Here is a 19,840-nt window from a genome sequence, read left to right on the forward strand (position 1 = left end):
TCACCACGGACCCAAGAAGCCCATTCTCATCTTCTGAAGCTGCAAGAGTACCTGGTGTTGGACTCGGCTCCCATGTGACTTGCACAGCGTCTCTCTGTGCATGTCACCATGTTACCCGTAGCTGGGCTTTTTTTGGTGGTCTAGCAGGTCCACCACTGTATCACACTGTACTGGTGTCACAAGTTGGTGCCAACCAAGCCAGAGACTGGCACGCAGGGCCCTACTGGAGTTCAGCTCTCTCTTGTTGGTTGCCTCCTGCGGGTACACGAGCCCGGCGGCTAGGCCTGAGCAGAAAGCAGCCGCGATGACACGATGTCACCAGGCTCAGCATGTCCGGGCTCGGTGCTGAGAAGCTGTTCAGGAGGTGCTGAGAGCGACAGCCGGGCCCGGTGTGTCCCCGCTCCCGCCCGGCACAACTCAGGGCGGGGGACGGGGCTGTGCTCCCTCTGAGGCCCTCCATGGCGCCAGGGGGCGCTGTCGGCGCTGGTCCCTGCCGGAGTCGCTCTGTCCACGCCGTCGCGGGGCGGGCACAGCGGGTCCCTCCCGGCGGCCGTCGGGGCGCGCATGCGCGCGGTGTGGCGGCGCGGGCACGCGGCGGGGCTATGGCGGACTATCTGATCAGCGGCGGCACCGGCTACGTGCCCGACGACGGGCTGACGGCGCAGCAGCTCTTCAGCTGCGGCGATGGGCTCACCTACAAGTGAGTGCGGCCGGCACGGGGCGGGGGGACCGGGACTCGGGGCCGCGGCGGTCGCTGACGCGTCTCCTCTCGTTACCCCGTAGCGATTTCCTCATCCTCCCGGGATACATCGACTTCACGGCGGACCAGGTGGTGAGTGGCCGGGGCGGGGGAGCGGGCCGGGGGCCGGGCCGGCGGGGGCGCCGGTGCCGCCGCTCACCCGCCGCCGCCGCCTGCCTCCCTGCCAGGACCTGACCTCGGCGCTGACCAAGAGAATCACCCTGAAGACCCCGCTGGTCTCCTCGCCCATGGACACAGTCACCGAGGCCAGTATGGCCATCGCCATGGCGGTGAGTGCGGCCACCGGGCTGGCGGGGCAGGAAACGCTGCCTGAGGCGGCCGCGTGGCTGCCCTGGGGTCCCCGCAGCCCCTCGAGGCGAGGCCGGGCCCGGGAGCTCAATCGGTGCCGAGCCCGCTGCTGCACCCCGCTGGTCTGCAGTGACTCACAGCCGCCTTTGTGTCCCCAGCTGACCGGAGGAATTGGGTTCATCCACCACAACTGCACCCCGGAATTCCAGGCCAACGAAGTGCGGAAGGTGAAGGTAAGTGGCTGGAACGGCAGCGCCAAACCGTGCTGGCATAGGGTCCTCCGTGGAGGTGGGCAGCGGGTCTGGCCTCGCTGAATGAGCTGTGTGAGGAGATTGCTGACGTGTGCCCGATCTTGGTGTTCCAGAGCTGTAGTGCTGCCAGGCACAGCCCTCTTGTTGTGTGCCAGGCACTGTCTGTGGTCAGCCTGGGACTTGAATCCTCCTGGTGTGGGAATATTCCTCGTCATTTCAGCTAGGAGCTGGAGACTCTTGGATTTTAACATTATTTGTGTTAGCCCTGTTGCTCGTTTGACAGTTGTCCTGTTGGTGAGAATGTGGCTAGGCTGGGTGGATGCAGACCCGTGTGAGTGGCTGCAGTAGCCTGCAGGCATGTGCCTTGCTCCTGTGTGGCTTGGCAGTGCCACTCAGCCTGGTTGCTGGATCTGCTTCCTTTCAGAAATACGAGCAAGGATTCATCACAGACCCCGTGGTGCTGAGCCCAAATGATCGAGTGCGAGATGTGTTTGAAGCAAAAGCTCGTCATGGATTTTGTGGGATTCCCATCACGGACAATGGGAAGATGGGGGGCAAGCTGGTTGGGATCATCTCGTCCAGAGATATTGATTTCCTGAAAGAGTCAGAGCATGACCTGCCCCTCGGTGAGGTGAGAAGTGCTCACACCTGATAGGTGTGAACACTATGTTAGGAAGGTGTGTGGCTTGTGAGAAGGACAAGGGGGAGTGTGTGGCTGTGAGGGTGTTCTGCCAGTGGGGGGGTGTAGCTCCAGCTTAGCTCTGCAGATCTGTATTTGAGTGTATTTCCAGGCGAGAGTGTTGTGCTCATTTGCACTCTCTGAGCGACTCCTTCAGTGCAGTTTGTGTGATTCATGGGAGTTACCTTTCAGTGCTGTGGAGACTCTTCCCCTGCTTCACTAATTAATTGCTGGTATTTGTGGCAGCTGCTGTAGTCCCACATGCTGGCACTGGCCAGCTTGGTAGCAGCTGTGCTCTGCCCAACAAACCCTCCAAGTGCTGAGCTTCCTTTTCTGGGCTGCCTTTCCCTGTATACCTCATTTGGGTTACTTGCTCTTTCAAATAACCTCCTAAACTTGCAGTCTGGCAGTTTGGCCTTCATAATGCTTTACTGTCAGACTCCCCTCATGCAGGGGAACGTTCTGTGACTCTGGTTACACAAGCTGTGTAACTGGAGATCTGCGGTGCTGTCAGGTTACACCACCAGTGCCTCTTGGCCACGCTTTGCTCTTGGCTCACAAATATTTTTAGCTCTTGCTGACCAAACCTGGTGTCACATGCTGATCCCTGTTTGGTTTGAAATCATCTATAAATACCTGATACAAGAGCCTTAAACTAGGAGTAGGTTGTAAAAGTGTCCATGGCCCTTTGAAGGAATGCTGCCCATTCAGAGGAGCCAGATAAGAATCTTCCCTCATACTTTCTGTGGGTCATTCAGCATGCAGAGCAGAAAACTTCCTGCTGACAGTATCTGGTGCTTGTCCCTTTTACCAGTCAAGGCCAGGGGAACGAATGGTCTCTTCAATCTTCTCTCCACTTGCAGTCCAGCAGTTCTTTTACTGAGTCATTTGTTGCCATCCAGTTAAGCGCTCAGGTCTTCTGTAGCATGGGAAGTGCAGGAATCCCACAGGCTTAGGATGTGTCACCAGCCCTTATCCTTGTAGGTGACTTTAACCTTCCAGACATCTGCTGGGAACTTGATAGGGCAGAAAAGAGCCAGTCCAGGAAGTTTTTAAGAGTGTGTGGAAGACAACTTTTTGTCGCAGCTGGTGAGTGAGCCCACCAGGGGAAGGGACTATGTTAGACCTGTTGTTTGCAAATAGAGATGGGCTGGTGGGTGATGTGGTGGTTGGAGGCCACTTTAGGCACAGTGATCATGAAATTACAGAGTTCTCTATATTTGGTGAAACCAGGAGGAGCATCCAAAGGGGTTTTCTAATCTAAGGGGGTTTCTAGGGCATGTAGGAAAAAAAATTAGAGAGGCCAAAGCTTAGTTCAAACTTAATTTGGCAACTTTTGTACAGGATAATAAAAAACATTTTTACAATTATATTAATGGTAAAAGGAAGGGTAAGACCAACCTTTGTTCTCTACTGGATGCTGGAGGGAGCTTAGTAACTGCAGATAGGGAGAATGGAAGTGCTCAATACCTTCTTTGCCTCAGTCTTTATTGGGAAGACAGCTTGTCCTCAGGACAGCTGTCCTCCTGGGTTGGTAGATGGTGTCAGGGAGCAGAATGGTCCCCCTGTTCTCCAGGAGGAGGCAGGCAGAGAACTGCTGAGCTGCTTGGATGTTCATAAATCTGTGGGACCAGATGGGATCCATCCCAGGGTGATGAGGGAGCTGGCAAATGAGCTTGCAAAGCTGCTCTCCATCATTTACCAACAATCTTGGCTCACTGGTAAGGTTCCAGATGAGTGGAAGCTGGCCAGTATGCTGCCCATTCACAAAAAGGGTGGGAAGGAGGATCCTGGTAGAGTTATAGGCCAGTATCTGGTAAGGTAATGGAGCAGATTATATTGGGTGTCATCACACAGCCCTTCAAGGATGGGCCAGACCCAGCCAGCATCAGTTTAGGAGGGGTAGGTTGTGTCTGACCAACCTGGTCTCCTTTTATGACCAGGTGACCCACCTGGTGGATGCAGGAAAGGCTGTGGATGTTGTCTGTTTGGACTTCAGCAAGGCCTTTGACACTGTCTCCCACAGCATTCCCTGGAAAAGCTGCAGCCCAAGGCTTGGACACTCTTTGCTGGGTTAAGAACTGGGTGGAGACCAGGCCCAGAGAGTGATGGTGAATAGTTCTGAATCCAGCTGGGGGCCAGTGACCAGTGGTGTCCCTCAGGGGTCTGTGCTGGGGCCTGTACTGTTCAATATTTTTATTGATGACATGGATGAGGGTATTGAGTCTTTCATTAGTAAATTTGCAGATGACATTAAGCTGGGAGCGTGTGTCGATCTGTTGGAAGGTAGCAGGGCTCTGCAGAGAGACTTGGAATGGTTGGATGAATGGGCAGAGTCCAATAGGATGACATTTAATAAGTCCAAGTGCCAAGTCCTGCATTTTGGCTACAGTAACCCCCTGCAATGCTACAGGCTGGGGATGGTGTGGCTGGACAGCGCCCAGAAAGGGACCTGGCAGTACGGATCCATAACCGGCTGAACATGAGCCACCAGTGTGCCCTGGTGGCCAAGAAGGCCAACGGCATCCTGGCCTGAATCAGGAATAGTGTGGCCAGCAGGAGCAGGGAGGTCATTCTTCCCCCTGTACTCTGCATTGGTGAGGCCACACCTGGAGTTCTGTGTCCAGTTCTGGCCCCTCAGTTTGGGAAGCACATTGAGACACTTGAGCATGTCCAGAGGAGGCAACGAGGCTGGTGAGGGGCTGGGAACACAAACCCTGTGAGGAACGGCTGAGGGAGCTGGGGTTGTTTAGCCTGGAGAAAAGGAGACTCAGAGGTGACCTCATCACTCTCTACAGCTTCCTGAAAGGTGGCTATAGGCAGGTGGGGGTTGGTGTCTTTCTCCAGGCAGCAGCTGACAGAAGGAGAGGACACATCCTTAAGCTCTGCCAAGGGAAATACAGGTTGGACATTAGGAAAATGACTTTACAGTGATAAAGTACTGGAATGGTCTGTCTGGGGAGGTGGTGGGGTCACCATCCTTCAATGTGTTTAAAAAAAGACTGGATGTGGCACTCAGTGCCATGGTCTAGTTGAGGTGTTAGGGCATGGGTTGGACTCGAGCTTGAAGGTCTCTTCCAACCTAGTGATTCTGTGATATGTCTCTGATGCCTCAGGTTTCTCCTGAGATGTAGGTTCTGTCACAGACAGCATTTTGGGTAGATGGTCAGCCTCTTTCTGACACAAAATATCTCTTCTTATGGTATAAATAACTAAAATGTTCATTCTTTGTGTGCAACTGATCTACCTTCCTGAGGGATTAAAGAGTGTTTTAGCTTTGTCCAGCCTTCTCAAATAACCTTTCATGGGGACTTGATGATCATAGAACGCTGTGGTTGGAAAGGGACTTGGAGGTCTCTTGTCAAGCCACCTGCTTGAGGCACTTTGAGCTGGAGGAGGTGTTGTGGATTTGTGTCTAAATCTCCAAGGATGGAGATTTCGTGATCTCTTTGAGCTGCTCTCCCAGTGGGCAGCCACTGTTGTGGTGAAGGCTACCATACCAGGTCAGATGTTCCCCTGTTCCTCACTGTCCAGCACTGCCCTTTGCTTTCCACCGTGTTTTGGCGCTTGTTTGTCAGAGTGAGTGTGGGTGAGCATATTTGGATTGATGCAACTCCTTTGCCCCACTGACCTTACCAGTAACAGCAATAGGTTATTCTGGGCAGAGCCCTTCCAGGGCCTGTGCACTGGAGATGCTGCCTGAAAATGAGATTGAGGGCACCATTTATGCCAGAACAGCACAAGACTCTGAAAGGGTCTCCAGCCCTTATTTGCATGTGCTCCATTGAAAGGGAGAGATGTTAAGGTGATGTCCCAAATAAGGGTCATCTGAGAGTTGTCCTTTGTTTATAGGTGCTTTCACTTGTCTTCTTGAGGCCTTCTGCCATCTCCTGTTTTCAGTGTACTAATGGGCTTGGGGCCTGATGCCAGTGCCCACATGGGGACAGCACACTGGAGGCTTTTCCTGTGTGTTTCTGGAGGCGTGTTGCTGTGCTGTGGGCTCTTTTGTGGAGCACTCCTGCACAGCCACTGTGGAGCATTTCACGTGGGCAGGGGGGTTTGATATTTTCAGATCAGTGTGAAGGAGTTCTTTGACTTCTTATCTTCTTCCACCCACTAGATTATGACAAAACGGGAGGATCTTGTTGTGGCCCCAGCTGGTGTAATGTTGAAAGAAGCAAATGAAATTCTGCAAAGGAGTAAAAAAGGTACCTGTGACTGTCTGTGGCGTGAGGGAGAGCCATGGAAGCGCTGGGCTGGGGCAGCAGTGGGTGAAAATATGGGCACACAGTCCCTGTGTGGGTGAAACATGGGAGACGACAGTGAAGAGAGTGCCCAGAGCCCTCTGCCAGGCTACAGAGTTCACATGCCTTCATTTCAAATGTGTTTGGAGTTGAAGGATTCTTGGTAGCCCAGTGTTTGGCTGTCCAGCCACATGTCTTTGATTTTCTGTCTTGGCTTTCACATTTCAGCACTCAGTTCAGGTCTCTTAGGGTTTTGTAGTTTGACTTCTAATAGGATGTTGTGCATCTAATTATTTTAAAAATGCACACGTTTTCTATGGTTGATATAAAAATACTGAGTCCTTCTCCAGTCCTACAAAAAAACTCCTTTCTTTGTTTCTCGAGCCAGGGCTGCTAGCATCCATGGCCAAGCAAGATTTGGTAACACACCTCCGAGTCTCCATCTTGTAGCAGTTTCTGACACTGCTCCTGGTCTGCTGCACTGCTCTGAGCTAATGTCTGTCTCCTGCAGAAATCTGCAGTAATGTTCTTTCTGTTTCCAGGCAAGCTGCCAATTGTTAATGAAGATGACGAGCTGGTGGCTATCATTGCCCGCACTGATCTCAAGAAGAACAGGGACTACCCTCTGGCTTCTAAGGACTCCAAGAAGCAGCTGCTCTGTGGTGCCGCTATCGGGACCCACGAGGATGACAAGTACCGGCTGGACCTGCTGGTGCAGGCTGGCGTGGATGCTGTCGTGCTGGTGAGCACCCATGGGGAGCCATGGACATTGTGTTAGCCTGGGACACTGTGGGGTGAGTCCCTGGACTGGATGAACATCTCTGACAGTGTGGCACTCACTGTCTTTGTCACAGGCCTTTCTGTGTTAGAATATGGCAGTTTGTTGACCTCTCAGTGTTCTTCAGGTTAGAATTCTCAGATTGGAGGGATTACTCTTGCCTGGAGACTTAAGTGACCTGGAGGGAGTTTGTAGGGTGCATTGAAGCCCTGAAGAAGAAGAAGAAGAAGAAAGGAGAGATGTTGTCAGTTAATACAGAATCTTCTACAAATACCTCTTGCACTCTGCCACCAGCTTCTCTAATATTCCTGACTAAGTTTGAATATTGGCTTTATCCCTTTGGTGTTTGTTACTGTGCTGCTCTCTTAGTGATGTTCAGGAGTGATCAGTGAGCCCAGAGCTGCTCTGCTGGTCTCCCTTTCTGGCCTGTAAACTTTTAGGCACAGTTGTCACTGCCTGTATTTGCACATGGTTTTCTCATCGATTGTGATCCTGTGAGTTCACTGTGCTCTGAGGGCATGGCTGAGCAGTGGGAAATGTTTAACAGACATGATTTCACTGTGTCACAGAGATTGGCAGGGACTGAGTGCTCAGTGCTTGACATCTGCTATTTGAGCTGCACAGGGGGGAGATGCATTCCCCCACCAGCCCTCCTGGGTTTCACAAGGAACATTCTCCATTTCACCTGTAGTTTGAGACAGGGCTGACAGTGTCCTGCTGATAGAGACAGATGGTTCTTATCCACAGTCAGATGTTCTGCTTGTTGCCTTCTGTAGAAGCTACAGGATTAAACATGAAGGATATTACTGAAGTCTTTACAATAAACTGCCTTGTACAGGGAAGGTACATTCCTGTCCTGACAGCAGCTTCTCCTGGGGTTCTGTGCCCAATGTGGAGAGTAATTTTGCCCGTTATCCGCCTTAGCAGGGACCCCAGCAAGCAGAGTGAAGATCTGAAGCTTTTTTGAAGCTGCATTTGTAATCTGCAGAAGTTCTGGTTGAAATTGATTTTCTTTCTGTTGCAGGATTCCTCTCAGGGGAATTCCATCTTCCAGATCAACATGATAAAATACATTAAGGAGAAATATCCCAGCCTACAAGTTATTGGAGGAAACGGTAGGCATGTGTTGAAGACTCCTCTTGTCTTTAAATGATATTTGTTTCTTAGACGTATAGGGAGCTGCAGGGATGTGAATGAAATGGTCATTTTGGTAAATTTTTATGAACTTAAAATGGTTTCTTCTGACTTGTGGAATGGAGCAAGACCACTGTAGACACAGGGCAGTACCTTACTGATGCAGATACTTGGAAACCTTTGTTCTGCATCACAGTGTATTGCAGTCCTCTGTAGTACATTGCACATTAGCTTATTTTACACACCAGTTTAAAATTTTGCATAATAATTAATATTGCTTGATGTGGAAATCTAATGGCAATTTTCCCTGCCTTTTGACGGCCGAGTCCAGTGGTCTTTGTCTTTACCTGATGCTTCTGTTACCCTGTACTCTGCCCTCCCTACCTCATGTGGCCCAAAGTGCTTTGGACCATGCCGTGACTTCTGCTGCCTCAGCCTTTGGGTGGAAGTGTGTTGCAGAATAGCCTAAAGGGGCAGTGTCACCTCACCCACTGGGACAGCTGGAGCAGAAACTCACTGCTCCTCCCAGATAGGCCTGACTCTGGCACAAGCTGTTGCCCTGGGTGGGGGACGTTGGCAGCTGTGAGGGAACCTCCAGGGCAGAGAAGTGTTGTTTGCAAAAGTGCTTGTCTGTTTTCAAACCGATTTCTGCTCCCCACAGTGGTGACTGCGGCTCAGGCCAAGAACCTCATTGATGCCGGGGTTGACGCCCTGAGGGTCGGGATGGGCAGTGGCTCCATCTGCATCACACAGGAAGGTGAGAGAGATCAGCCTCCTAAATAGGCTGAAGACATGTGTTTAATAGAAGTTCTCTGCTGAAAAGCAGCGTGGCTGGGATGGAATTCTCCCATTGTGAGGGCAGTGTCCAGCAGCAAGACTTTCACCCACTTTTTCCAGGACTTCCAACCTTTGGGGTGGCAGCAGCAGCAAAGGCATTTCCCAGTACTGACCGAGACTGAGTAGAGCCAGTGTGGCAGATGGTGGCTTTGCCTGAGGGGAGCTGTTGGCTCGGTGTGGGATGGGGCTGGGGGCTGGCAGGCAGTTCTTCAGAGAGAGGAGCTTACTGGATTCCCAGTGCTAATGAGTGGAATGCACTGGGCTGTCTGTGCTTCCTCTCCCTCTGGCAGCAGTGTGCATGATGCTTGAGTATTGATCTGGGCTCAATGCCTTTGCAATTTCGAGGCCAAAATGGGATTTTTTGCTTTTGTCTCTGCAGATAGACAGAGCTTGTGTGGGGCAGAGGCTGTGTCACCCTTAGTTAAAAGGCAAGAGGGGCATTCCCCAGGTCCTGAAGAAAGTCTGTCTTGAGGACAGACTCAGTCTTTGTGTGCTGAACCTCAGGTGGGGTGCAGAGAGGTGCTCCAGCAAGTTGCTGCAGTCCACAAGCACAGCCCCTTACTGCTTTGGTCCTTGGTCTGTGCCACAGGAGGCAGAAAGTGAGCAGCTGCTGGCTGTAGGAGCTGCATTAGTTCTGCCCTTTCCAGCATGGAGTCTGTGAGCAGCCCTGTCCTTGTGCTGTGTTCCTGCTTTGCCTGGCTGCAGGGGCTTCCCAGTCAGGGCAGTCTGTCTCAGGTCAACTTTCTAAGGCGGGGGCTAGTGTCCTTGGGCTGACACTTCCATAGCCAGAGCAGAGCCAGGACACACATGTCCTATCCAGGCTCTGAGGCAAAGGCATGCTCTGATCTGCAGAGTGTGAATGTCCCAGGGGTTCCTCCAGCTGCCCCGGGAGATGGGGTTGGGTGCTGGTCTTGGCGAAGGAGCAGAGCAGAGGTAGGATGTGGCGCTTCACAGGAGATGTGGTTGCAGAATTCTTGCCTGCAGCTCCCCAGGATTATGGCCCTGTTAAGGGCAAGAGCTCTGGCTTTATGGGGTAGGGGTCACCTCTCTGGGTGGCTGCTGGGGTAGGGTGAGCATGCGCTGTGCACAGCCGGGCCTGGCTGCCTTGGATCTGGACTCTGGTTTGGCTCAGGCTGGGAAGGATCTGCAAAGTCAGCTCTGTCCCACACTCTATGCTCTGCCCAGTAGCAGGTCACTTCTGGGGTCCTTTGTTCTGCTGCTGTTCTTCTGTCTCTAAAATGTGTGTGTTTGTTTTTGTTTAGCTGCTCCAAAGATCCCTCCAGACCTAAAGTCCCACAGCCCCAAATGCCCTTCTACTGTCACGGGCACCTATAGTAAGTCACTTGCCCTGTTCCCAACCCTAATTATGTGTCTTGAAGCAGGACCCTGATTTGGCTGCACATGGCCCTTCTGCTTGTTTGAGAATAATTTAGCTGTAGATGCACTTGGGGTTTTGTGGCTTTGGATACTGGTTTTGAATCTGAAATGAACTCTTGAGAAACTTTCCTGATTTTGTAAAGCGGAATCTGAACTGTCCAAGCTGAGGGAACTCAGGCCTGTCCTCTCTCCACTCCAGAATCCAGTTAGGAACCTGACTACACTTTTTGGATCCTTAGCCAGGCATGCTTCTGCTGATCCAGCACTGATCTGCAGATTCATCACTGATTCTGCTGATCAGGGAGGCAATCCCTGAGCAGTTCTCGATCATGCTCAAAATGTAGCCCCAGTTCTGGGGAAGTTGTGAACTGGCCAAGCTTCCCATGGAGCTGGCTCCCCTAAGTTACAAAGGGACTTCACTACACACTTCACTACCTTTGGCAGCTGCATTCTGTTTTTTCCCCACCAAGTTCTGTGGAGAGAAGGGGCTTTTGCCTACCCAGCACAGGGTGCAGTGTTCTCTGCTCTGATGTTCTGACCAAGCAGCCCCTGCAAGGCAAGCCTTGGGCTTTGTCCTTTCTCCTATTTCTCACACACCTCAAAGGGAAAGGCTTACTCTTGCAGATCCTGGAAGGTTTTCTCTAGCAGATTATTTTGTAGGGCCACCCTTTGCGTATACACAAAAGGACAAACCCTCCCCCTGACCGTGTGATGTGTGTATGTGCTCAGAACCCTGCTTGGGAAGCCTGTGCTCCGGGGCTGTGGCACTGGGACAGTTGGAGAAGGCACGATGCTCCCAGGGGCCCTGAGCCAAGCTGTGCCTTAAAAGGGCTGATCTCTGTTGTTGTGCTTGAGAGGTTTCTGCAGGCCCTGCACTGTCTGTGGCACAATCCCATAGACCTTGGACTCAAAACCCTTCAGAAATTGGTGTTTCTATCCACAGAGCTCTTCCACAGCAGCGTTTTGCAGCTGCACTGTGGCCTTCAGCAGTGCAGAACTATGCAAGACCATCTCTTTAAGGGCATTGATGATAAATCTGGCAGCCTCTCCCTGGCTGGCTGAGCCCAAGCTGAACGCTGGGGTCTGATTAAATTTAATTCTGTCTCAGTCTGGAGTCTGGCTGCCTTCCCTCATTAGCTGCTGCTGAGTGCTGGGAGTACAGAAACTGTAGCCTCCTGGCCCCGCAGGCCTCTGCCAGGGACATGCTGCCATCACTGCTGCCATGCAGGCTGAACCACACCTGGAGTTCACCAAAGTACTAATACTGTATGGCCTTAATCTTACCCAGTTTATGGGGCTAACCATGACTGGAGAAAAGGCTTCCAGATGATGGTGGGGAAGGGAACACTGAGAGAAGCTTATCTCAGTGTTCTTGCATGCCTATGGCTGACAAACACGTTACAAAACATGCCCTCTTCTGGTTTTCCTTAACTGCTACTGACTGGGAAGAACAAGTAAATCCAAAGCTAATAATTCTCTCCTCACGGGGCAGCTAAACTTGACGGAATTCTTGCTATGTTGCAGGGCAGGAACATAAATTATTATCAAACCATTCTGCCGGTTTCCTTTTCCACTGCTGCATGTGTGTTTGTGTGTGTATGCAGACCTGTATGTATAGATATATTTATATCTATACCATATACAGTCATACGAGCTCTCTCACAGCCAACTGCCTTTCCATTCAAGAGGCGCATCCTACAGATGCTGGGTGTATGGACAAGGGGTCTGGCAGCTCCAGGAGAGAGCCAGCAGTGGGACATTGCATACATGCCAGGAATGCTTTGGAGAGGGGCTTTTGGAGTTTGCTTTATTTCCTTCCCAAGCTCCTCAAATCTGCCGTGCACCAGGATTGAGCCACAAGTCTCGTCTGATCGCAGGCATCTGATCAAAAGACCCCAGTCCCAAGGTCACTCACAGCTTTTTGGAGCCAGGGGCTGTGAGGACGTCTCAGCAGGCACCTCCCCGGCATCTGCTTCTCTTGCAATTCAGCCTAGGGAAGGAGTATCCAGGGATTTGTGCATTCTGAGTGCTGGAGCATGTGTGTGCTGGAAGCCTGAAAAAGCCTGCTGGGACATTGGTGTGGGGCTGCATGGAGCTGAGCCTGTGTGTGCTCTGTCCCACAGTGCTGGCGTGCGGCCGTCCCCAGGCCACGGCGGTGTACAAGGTGTCCGAGTACGCCAGGAGGTTCGGCGTCCCCGTGATCGCCGATGGAGGGATCCAGACGGTTGGGCACATCGCCAAGGCCCTGGCACTTGGTGCCTCCACAGGTGAGCACCACTGTAGGGAATCTCCAAGGAGGTGTTTCCATATGGCATCACACTGGGCGTGAGGGCATTTACCTGCAGGTGGCTGGGGGCATGGGGGCTGCAGCCAGTGCTGAGCCCAGGAGCCCTAAGGGATTTTGCATCCACTGCCACTGCTGCTGACGTGCTGTTCCTGGTGGTATCTTATGCCAGTGATGATGGGCTCCCTCCTGGCTGCCACCACGGAGGCCCCAGGCGAGTACTTCTTCTCGGATGGCATCAGGCTGAAGAAATACCGCGGCATGGGCTCCCTAGATGCCATGGACAAGAACTTGGGCAGCCAGAATCGGTATTTCAGGTCAGAGACGGTGCTTTGGGGCAGCAGATCAAGCTTTTGGGGATTCTCTGCTTCACAAATACCCTTGATTTGTGCTTCCATGCAGTGAGACAGACAAAATTAAAGTGGCCCAGGGGGTCTCCGGTGCAGTGCAAGACAAGGGCTCTATCCATAAATTCATTCCATACCTAATTGCTGGGATCCAGCATTCCTGCCAGGATATTGGTGCCAAGAGCCTGACACAAGTCCGGTGAGTGCTTCCCGATGCCTGTACTCTGGTTAGGTCATGGTGCTGCTGTCTGGAGTCCCTGGGCAGCTGTACTCGAGCTGTGGTGTGTTCTGGATAGTTTGTAGCTCTCCTTCCTCATTTCCAGTGGGCACTACATAATGTCTGCCAGCCCCAGGGATGCAGGAGCATGGTCTCTTGTGGTATATTCAGCTGGCTGGGCTCAAAATGTTGGGGTTACATTACCCAGCCTGGTTCTTGGGAGCACAGCAAAGACCATTCTGGCCACAGCTGGAGGAACCAGTGACCATCATCCCAGCTGCTCCAGCTGAGCATGTGCCAGAGCACTGTCTTTCCTGGACTCTGCCTGACTTGTGACAAGTGTCCTTCCCCCTCAGAGCCATGATGTACTCGGGAGAGTTGAAATTTGAGAAGAGGACAACGTCTGCCCAGGTTGAAGGAGGGGTGCACGGCCTTCACTCGTAAGTGCTTCTGGCAGGATCCTTGTCACCTTGGGGTTGGTGTTGGGGGTCAGGAATAGCCACCCTGTACCTCAGCTGCCATGCCCTTGGCTTGGTGTGCCATTCATTGGCTTGCCCTGGCACAAGCCGTGGCAGGGTGCTGAGGCTGGTCCCCTCTCTGGGCTGGCAGAATCCATTCCATACTGCACCTTTGTCCCTGCCCTGAGTGAGGTGGGTCAGTAAAGGGGCACCCTGGTTCTGCTTCCCTGGCAGGTATGAGAAGCGCCTCTTCTGAAAGAGATCCGTCTGTCTGTCCTTGTGCCACTCAGCCCTGCGCTGCTACGCGTGGGAGCTGCTCTTGCTGCAGAAGTGCCATTATTCTGGGCTGCCTGGAGCTCCCGCTGTCCCTTGGCTGCTTTCTGACCACCCATGGGGCCCACCTTCCACCCAGGAGCTGTGAAGCTGTGACCCTGGGCTGGAGCCTTGCACATGTTGGCCATGTTTTACAATAAAAAAATGAAAAGATGTGCAGTTGGTGTCAGCCTGGAGCCCCTTTTCCTTCTTTACCTCCCTTGCTCTCCTTCCTTGGCTCTGTCCCTTGCTTCCCACACTGTCAGAGGCAGTTGATAACTGCAGAAGGGACTCCATGCATGTGAAGGGCAACAGGGAGGGGAGAGCCCTGAGACAGGGCTGAGTGGGTAACACGGCATGGCTTCTTTAAAAATCCTTCCTGAGAGCAGAAAACAAGGGCTGGGCAGCTAGTCAAGAAATCAAACCATTTTACAAGGCCATTATCTGCTGCTAGGAGTTGCCCAGCCCAGCTGTGGCAGCAGCCAGGATGCTGCACCCCCCTGGGCTGTTCACTGTGGATTACCTGCCCGGGCTCCAACAGACCAATTTTTTGCTGGAAGGTGAGCAATAATGCACTTGGAGTGGCACAAGTTTATAAAGGAGCTGGTCTGTATTTCTGCAGGCCTGAGCAGTGCAAACTTCCCTGGCTTGGCAGGTTTACCTGTGCTTCCAATGCCAGGAGCCAAGAAATATTTCACACCTATCAATTGTACATATCCCACATGTCACTGCTGCTGAAGAGTGTGTCAGTGGTTTGGGGATGTCAGATTTGATTTATACACTAAAACCAGAGCCTTGACTACAGTGCCACAGAGCTGGTGTCACACACTCATTAGGACACTTGCTAAGTAAAGCCACCCTAACCTTGTACCTGCACCCCCTGCCTTTGCCTGCCAAGGTGGCAGAGTTCAGGCCATGAGCTTTCCATTAGGTACATGTACTCTCTTCTCCAGGGGTGACATCCCTAAGCATGTACCAAACAGTGGGGTACAGGACAGTGACCCTTTCCATGTCTCCTGCTGGAGCTGAGCCTTCAATCAGAGTGAGCGCAGCACCCTTGGACCCACACTGCCCAAGGGACATTGGTGCTGGGGTAGTACAAAGCCCGACAGGAGAGCACAAGCCAGGCCAGCACCAGCTGGGACATCCTAGTTGTTGGGCTGGCTGTGCTCAGGAAGCTGCTGGCACATGGCATCCCAGCACCACACACTCTGCCCAGTGCCCAAGGTGAGCACATGCCCCATCAAATTGTTACAGCCTCAGTCTGCTGTGCATTAACCACACAATTTCTTGTACTTCCTATTTACATATATTTTCCTTGTAGAGCCCCAGATGTGCCTGGGGGGTGTAGAGCTCACCCCACCAGCCTTCACCCTCCCTCAGGTGAGACTTCTTGCTGCCAAGGTGTGGGGCATGATCTTGGCAGGGCTGTGGGAGCAGTGCTGCCAGCAAGGCCTTGTACTGTGCCCCACGGTCCCCAGCCCACACTGGGCAGGAAGGCCAAGAAGCCAGGGACTGCAGGGAAGAGGTAAGCCCATGTATTTCACAGCCCTCCTGTTTGCAGAGCCATCACCCAGCCGGCAGCTCCACAGTTCACTATGCAGCGTTTCTCAGTTGAGAGCTGTGACCCCCGGGGGCTTCAGGCAGGCAGGGGAAGAACCGCTCAGCCCATGGGCAAGGCACGAAGTGCCTACATCCCGTTGGTGCCTCGAGGGGGGATGAGCCCAGCAGCCACCAAGCGCCTTTCATTCATTAGGAAGTTGAAGGTTGCACATGCATTTGCCTGTGAATAGAAAAGGGGGTGAGTGAAACTCTGTCCCTCAGAAAGGAGTCGGCTCTTCCCCACGAGGTACGTGACCCCTTCCCTCCCTTTCAATGGGGTGCTGCCTGTGCTCATCCGTCCTTACCGTGTCCTGCACCTCCACAGCAATCCCGCACTCCCGCATCTGCTTCAGCGTGGCGGGGTGGAGCCGCTCCACCCTGTCCCCTGTGCCCAGCACCAGGATCTCTGCAACCAGGGAACGACAAAGGTGGGCAGGGCAGCATTCGAGCTGCCTCGGCCCAGACCTGCCCTCCCTGCATGGACCAAGGGCTCCCGCACAGCTACCCCGACAGGAGCCCCAAGGGAGGGCAGCCCGCGCCCCTCCTGCGCCGCGTACCTATCTGGGGCTCCAGCAGCCGGAACAGCGACAGACTCTCGTACGAGATGTCCCGGTGGGAGCCAACCTGCGGGGACACGGCGGGCGTTGAAGGGGGCTGTGCGCGGTGGGAAACGGCAACCCCCGCCCCGCCGCCGGGCACTCACGTTCCACTGGAGGATGCTGCGGGGCAGCACGGCGCAGGGCCCCACCACCACGTCTCCGCTGATGGTGAAGCCGCGAGAGCTGTAGCTCTCGATGAACATGATGTTGGGGGACTCCGGCTCCAGCACCATCACCCGCGTCCGTTGGTACATCTCATCATCCGCCGGCGTGAGTCGGTGACCCCGGCACGGCGCTCTGCGAGGAGAGTGAGCAGCTGGGACACGTGGGACCCACGGACAGGCCCCGGAGACCCTACGGCATCCTACAGGCACCTTCCCCGGTCACAGGGCAACCGCGGTGCCGGTTGTCGGTGCCGGTACCTGCCCGCGGCCCGCCCCCCCGCCGGTACGAGCCGCCGCAGAGCCGCCACCGCCGCCATGGCCGCGACACCGCCGGAACCGCCGAGCGGCCCCGCCCCCGCCGCTACCGCCCCCCGGCGGCCCGGGGCGGGACAGCGCCACCGGGGGGGCGGGGTCGGACCGGGGCTCCCGGGCAGCCTTCGGGGTGCCCCCGCCCGCGGGTCCTGAGGGGCGGGAGGGCAGCGGCACTCACGCACCCTCTGCCCTCGGGTCCGGGCGCGCCCCGGCCTGCAGAGCCCAGGTGGGCGCCGGAGCGAAACCGAAAGCGGCCGGCGGCGGGGCGGGAGTGGCACGGCGGGAGCGGGGTGCCCCGCTGGAAACCTCCCCGACCCCGCCGCCGGGAGGGGCTGCGGACCGGCCCGGGCTGCTGTGCCGAAGGCTGCGGGGCCGGAGGTGAGAGGGGAGCGGGAGGCTCCCCGGGCGGGAGGGAGCGGGCCCGGGTTTCGGCTGCGCTCCTGGCCCGGCCCCGCCGGTGTCCCTGGGCTGCCCTAGGCTCGGCACGGCGCCCCGGTTCCCCGTGTGCCCCACTACGGGCAGCTGTTGCCAGTCGGGGCTGAAACCCCGAGCCGCCGCCGGGACCTCCCGCTGCACCCTCCCCCCTCCTGCCGCGCTCGGTGAGGCCGGTGGCACTGCGGGCTCAGAGGTGCCCTGAGACAGGGGACGCACGTCCTCCACCTGTGTCACCCACCCAGGGCCAGCCGTAGCCTGACAGTGCGGGGACTACCGGGAAGTTCCCCGGCAGTAGCGGCGGAGCATTTCCCTCCACCGTGCCGTGCCGGAGGGATCAGGAATTCCCACAGCCTGCAGCCTTGGCCAGCGCGGGGTCCCAGGGATCCGCGAGCGACACCGCGAGAGCTCCGCGTGGGGCCGGCGGGGTTCCCCACGCGGTTTGAACTCCCCCCGTGGCGGTGCCGAGGGCTCCTCGCCGGGGCCGGGGGCTGGAGGCGCTGGTAGCGGCGGCGCCGGACCGGGCTGTGCGGTCTTTGGGCGCAGGTGCCGGGGCAGGTGCCCTCCCTCGGGGCCGGCTCGTGTTTCCGGGCCCCGTCGGGGGCTGATGGGTTGGCACCAGTTGCTCCAGCCCCACCGGGGCTTTGTTCGGAGCCGTTTCCTTTTGGCTCGGCCGTGCCGCCCTCCCCTTGGCACCCAGCCCGCGGCGCGGGGGGAGCCGGCAGCACAACCCCGATCTCTGCCGGCACCCCCGATCACAACGGTCCGGCAGTGGCTCTCACGCATCTCCTCCGCCCCGTCCCCGCCGGTAAGTCGCCCTCTCCCCTCTTGGCCCACAGACTGTCCAAGGGTCGGGGTGACATGGCCGTGGTGCCTGTGCCCATCCCTCCGCGGCGCCACCGCGGGCAACGGAATCCCAAAAGCAGCTGTCCCCGCTGTGCCCAGCTGCCCTGGGGTTTCGTTACCCGCGCTCCCGCCACCGCCTCGCCCCACACGCCCCCGCCCCTGCCCACCGCCCTGTGCTGGGCAAGAGCCGCGTGTCCCACTCCAGCCGTCCTGGGGCTAGGGCAGCGCCTAGGGCCGCACTGGAAGAAGGGTGGTGGCAGGATGGGCTCAGCGTGTTGACTCAGCCCCTGAACCGGGCTGGGGCCTCTTCTGTTTCTTGTGCCCCCAACAGCTAAAAATAGCAGCTGGCTTCCTGGGAGAGTATGGGGAGCATGGCTGCTGGGCCACAGGGTGGATGTGGTCCCGTGCACCACGGTGGTGCAGGCTGTGTGACATTGCCAAACTTCCTGCTCATGCCGGCTCTCCCTGGCCGCCCCAGCACCCCAGTCCCTGCCGGGGTGGGCAGGATCCAACCCCTGGAGAGAGATAGCTTTGGAATGACACGATCACTCCCGCTGAGCGGGCAGCCAGAGAGCCATCGGGGATGTCGTGTCTTTCCAAAGCTCTTTCGGCGCCTCCGAGAGCCCTCCCCAAGCCGCTGCGCGGCCAGGGCCCACGTGGGCGGCCTGCGGGGACGCTCTGGGGATGTGGAGGATCCAGCCTGGACCCACCTTGAGTGGCAAGGTCCAGCAAGCCCCCCCCGGCCGGGCAGGGGTCCTGGGCAGCTCCTGCACTGCGGACAGTCAGCAGTTGGTCTGGTGTGAGCAGCGATTCTCAGATCACCTTTTGGCTGTGGGTGGTGCAGGGAGCACTCCACCATGTCACGGCTGGGGGACATGTTCTCACTCCTGCCCTGGGGCTGCAGATTATCACTGACTGTGGGCTGCAGCCTTGGGGCTCCAGGGCTGCCTGAGGAGCCCCAAAACGTGTTGTTGCGTTCCTGGAAGAGCCCGTGCTGCAGGATCTGCCCTCGCCCTGCTCCCCCCTCCCTTTTCCCACAGGCACACAAGCCCTGGAGGAACCGGTTTGGACCCTGCGGGCAGAGCTCCCTCCTCCCCCCACCCGCCACCCCCTTCCCTCGCCTCCACGGGGTGGGCAGGAAGGGCACAGTACAGAGGGAGGTCCCTAGCTCCCTGCTGTGGTGGGGTTGGGTGCTTCCTGCTCCCTACCAATCAGGTTTGGTACCATGGGGCTGGGGGTGTGCTGGGTCCTTGCCCTGTACCCAGTTCAGCAGCCACTGGCACACTTGTCTGAGAACTGGCCAGCAGTGTGAGGCCATCTGTGCTTAAACCATTGCTGTGGAGCAGCTCAGCTTTGCAGATGTAATCATGACCACGATGACGTGATCTAATCATTTCCACTTCCTTCTTCCTGGGGCTGATAAGCAGGACACTGCTCTTGTGCTGGAGAGGAGAGCAGCCCTCTGGAGCAGGCCTGAAGAACACACCCACAGCTGCTCATCGCTGTGCCCTGCAGAGCCCATACCAGGAGCACACGGTTGCTGCTGGTGTTCCTCAGCCATTATGTCACAGCCCAGCCAAGCCCCGGGGCTTGTGGAGGACAGGCTGGACTGGCCACCCAGGGTCTGCCAGTGACACCATACCCACAGCTGTGGTCTGCCTCACACACTGCCGGCCATCCAAACCTCCCTTTCCACCACAGTTCAGGCTGCTGGACCTCCCAGGGACCCTTGTTGTCCCCAACAAGCCAGGGACCAGGTAGGCTGTGCTCTGGGGTGGGCCATGCCCACAGCTGTGCTGTACTCCCTGCCCTGGGCAGCCCATTTCTGCCCAAACTGCGCTGACCCCAGCATGGCCTCTGGCTCCTGCTTCCTGAGGTTTTTAGATCTGGGCTCCCCAGTGTTGGAGAAGAGGGGACAC

General features: G+C 55.9%; 2 protein-coding genes across 5 annotated transcripts; one reads left to right on the top strand and one right to left on the bottom strand.

The window, feature by feature from the left end:
- The first annotated feature begins 542 nt into the window (after window positions 1–542).
- IMPDH2 (inosine monophosphate dehydrogenase 2) lies at window positions 543–14,156 on the top strand. Of its 2 annotated transcripts, XM_014251748.2 has the most exons (15): window positions 543–700; window positions 784–832; window positions 928–1,029; window positions 1,207–1,281; window positions 1,724–1,930; window positions 6,099–6,186; window positions 6,765–6,964; window positions 8,025–8,115; window positions 8,796–8,891; window positions 10,234–10,305; window positions 12,472–12,615; window positions 12,805–12,949; window positions 13,035–13,178; window positions 13,553–13,636; window positions 13,889–14,156. In XM_014251748.2, the coding sequence occupies exons 1-15, from the start codon at window positions 603–605 to the stop codon at window positions 13,908–13,910; spliced, it is 1,617 nt and encodes a 538-aa protein (XP_014107223.1). In that variant the 5' UTR covers window positions 543–602; the 3' UTR covers window positions 13,911–14,156. The 2 variants fall into 2 exon arrangements, with proteins under 2 accessions (XP_014107223.1, XP_005522090.1); XM_005522033.2 differs by lacking the exon at window positions 10,234–10,305.
- A 1,096-nt stretch (window positions 14,157–15,252) lies between these two features.
- On the bottom strand, window positions 15,253–17,594 carry NDUFAF3 (NADH:ubiquinone oxidoreductase complex assembly factor 3). Of its 3 annotated transcripts, none has more exons than XM_088061676.1 (5): window positions 17,317–17,594; window positions 16,272–16,464; window positions 16,126–16,192; window positions 15,874–15,974; window positions 15,253–15,749 (listed from the first exon to the last, which is right to left on the bottom strand). In XM_088061676.1, the coding sequence occupies exons 2-5, from the start codon at window positions 16,419–16,421 to the stop codon at window positions 15,657–15,659; spliced, it is 411 nt and encodes a 136-aa protein (XP_087917802.1). In that variant the 5' UTR covers window positions 16,422–16,464; window positions 17,317–17,594; the 3' UTR covers window positions 15,253–15,656. The 3 variants fall into 3 exon arrangements, with proteins under 3 accessions (XP_087917802.1, XP_087917801.1, XP_087917803.1); XM_088061675.1 differs by lacking the exon at window positions 17,317–17,594 and adding an exon at window positions 16,590–16,669; XM_088061677.1 differs by lacking the exon at window positions 17,317–17,594 and adding an exon at window positions 16,542–16,627.
- Between the last annotated feature and the right edge of the window lie 2,246 nt (window positions 17,595–19,840).

Source organism: Pseudopodoces humilis, chromosome 13 (genome assembly GCF_049639895.1).
Source record: "Pseudopodoces humilis isolate 2021_Gansu_Grassland_sample_001 chromosome 13, ASM4963989v1, whole genome shotgun sequence".
Lineage (NCBI taxonomy): Eukaryota > Metazoa > Chordata > Aves > Passeriformes > Paridae > Pseudopodoces > Pseudopodoces humilis.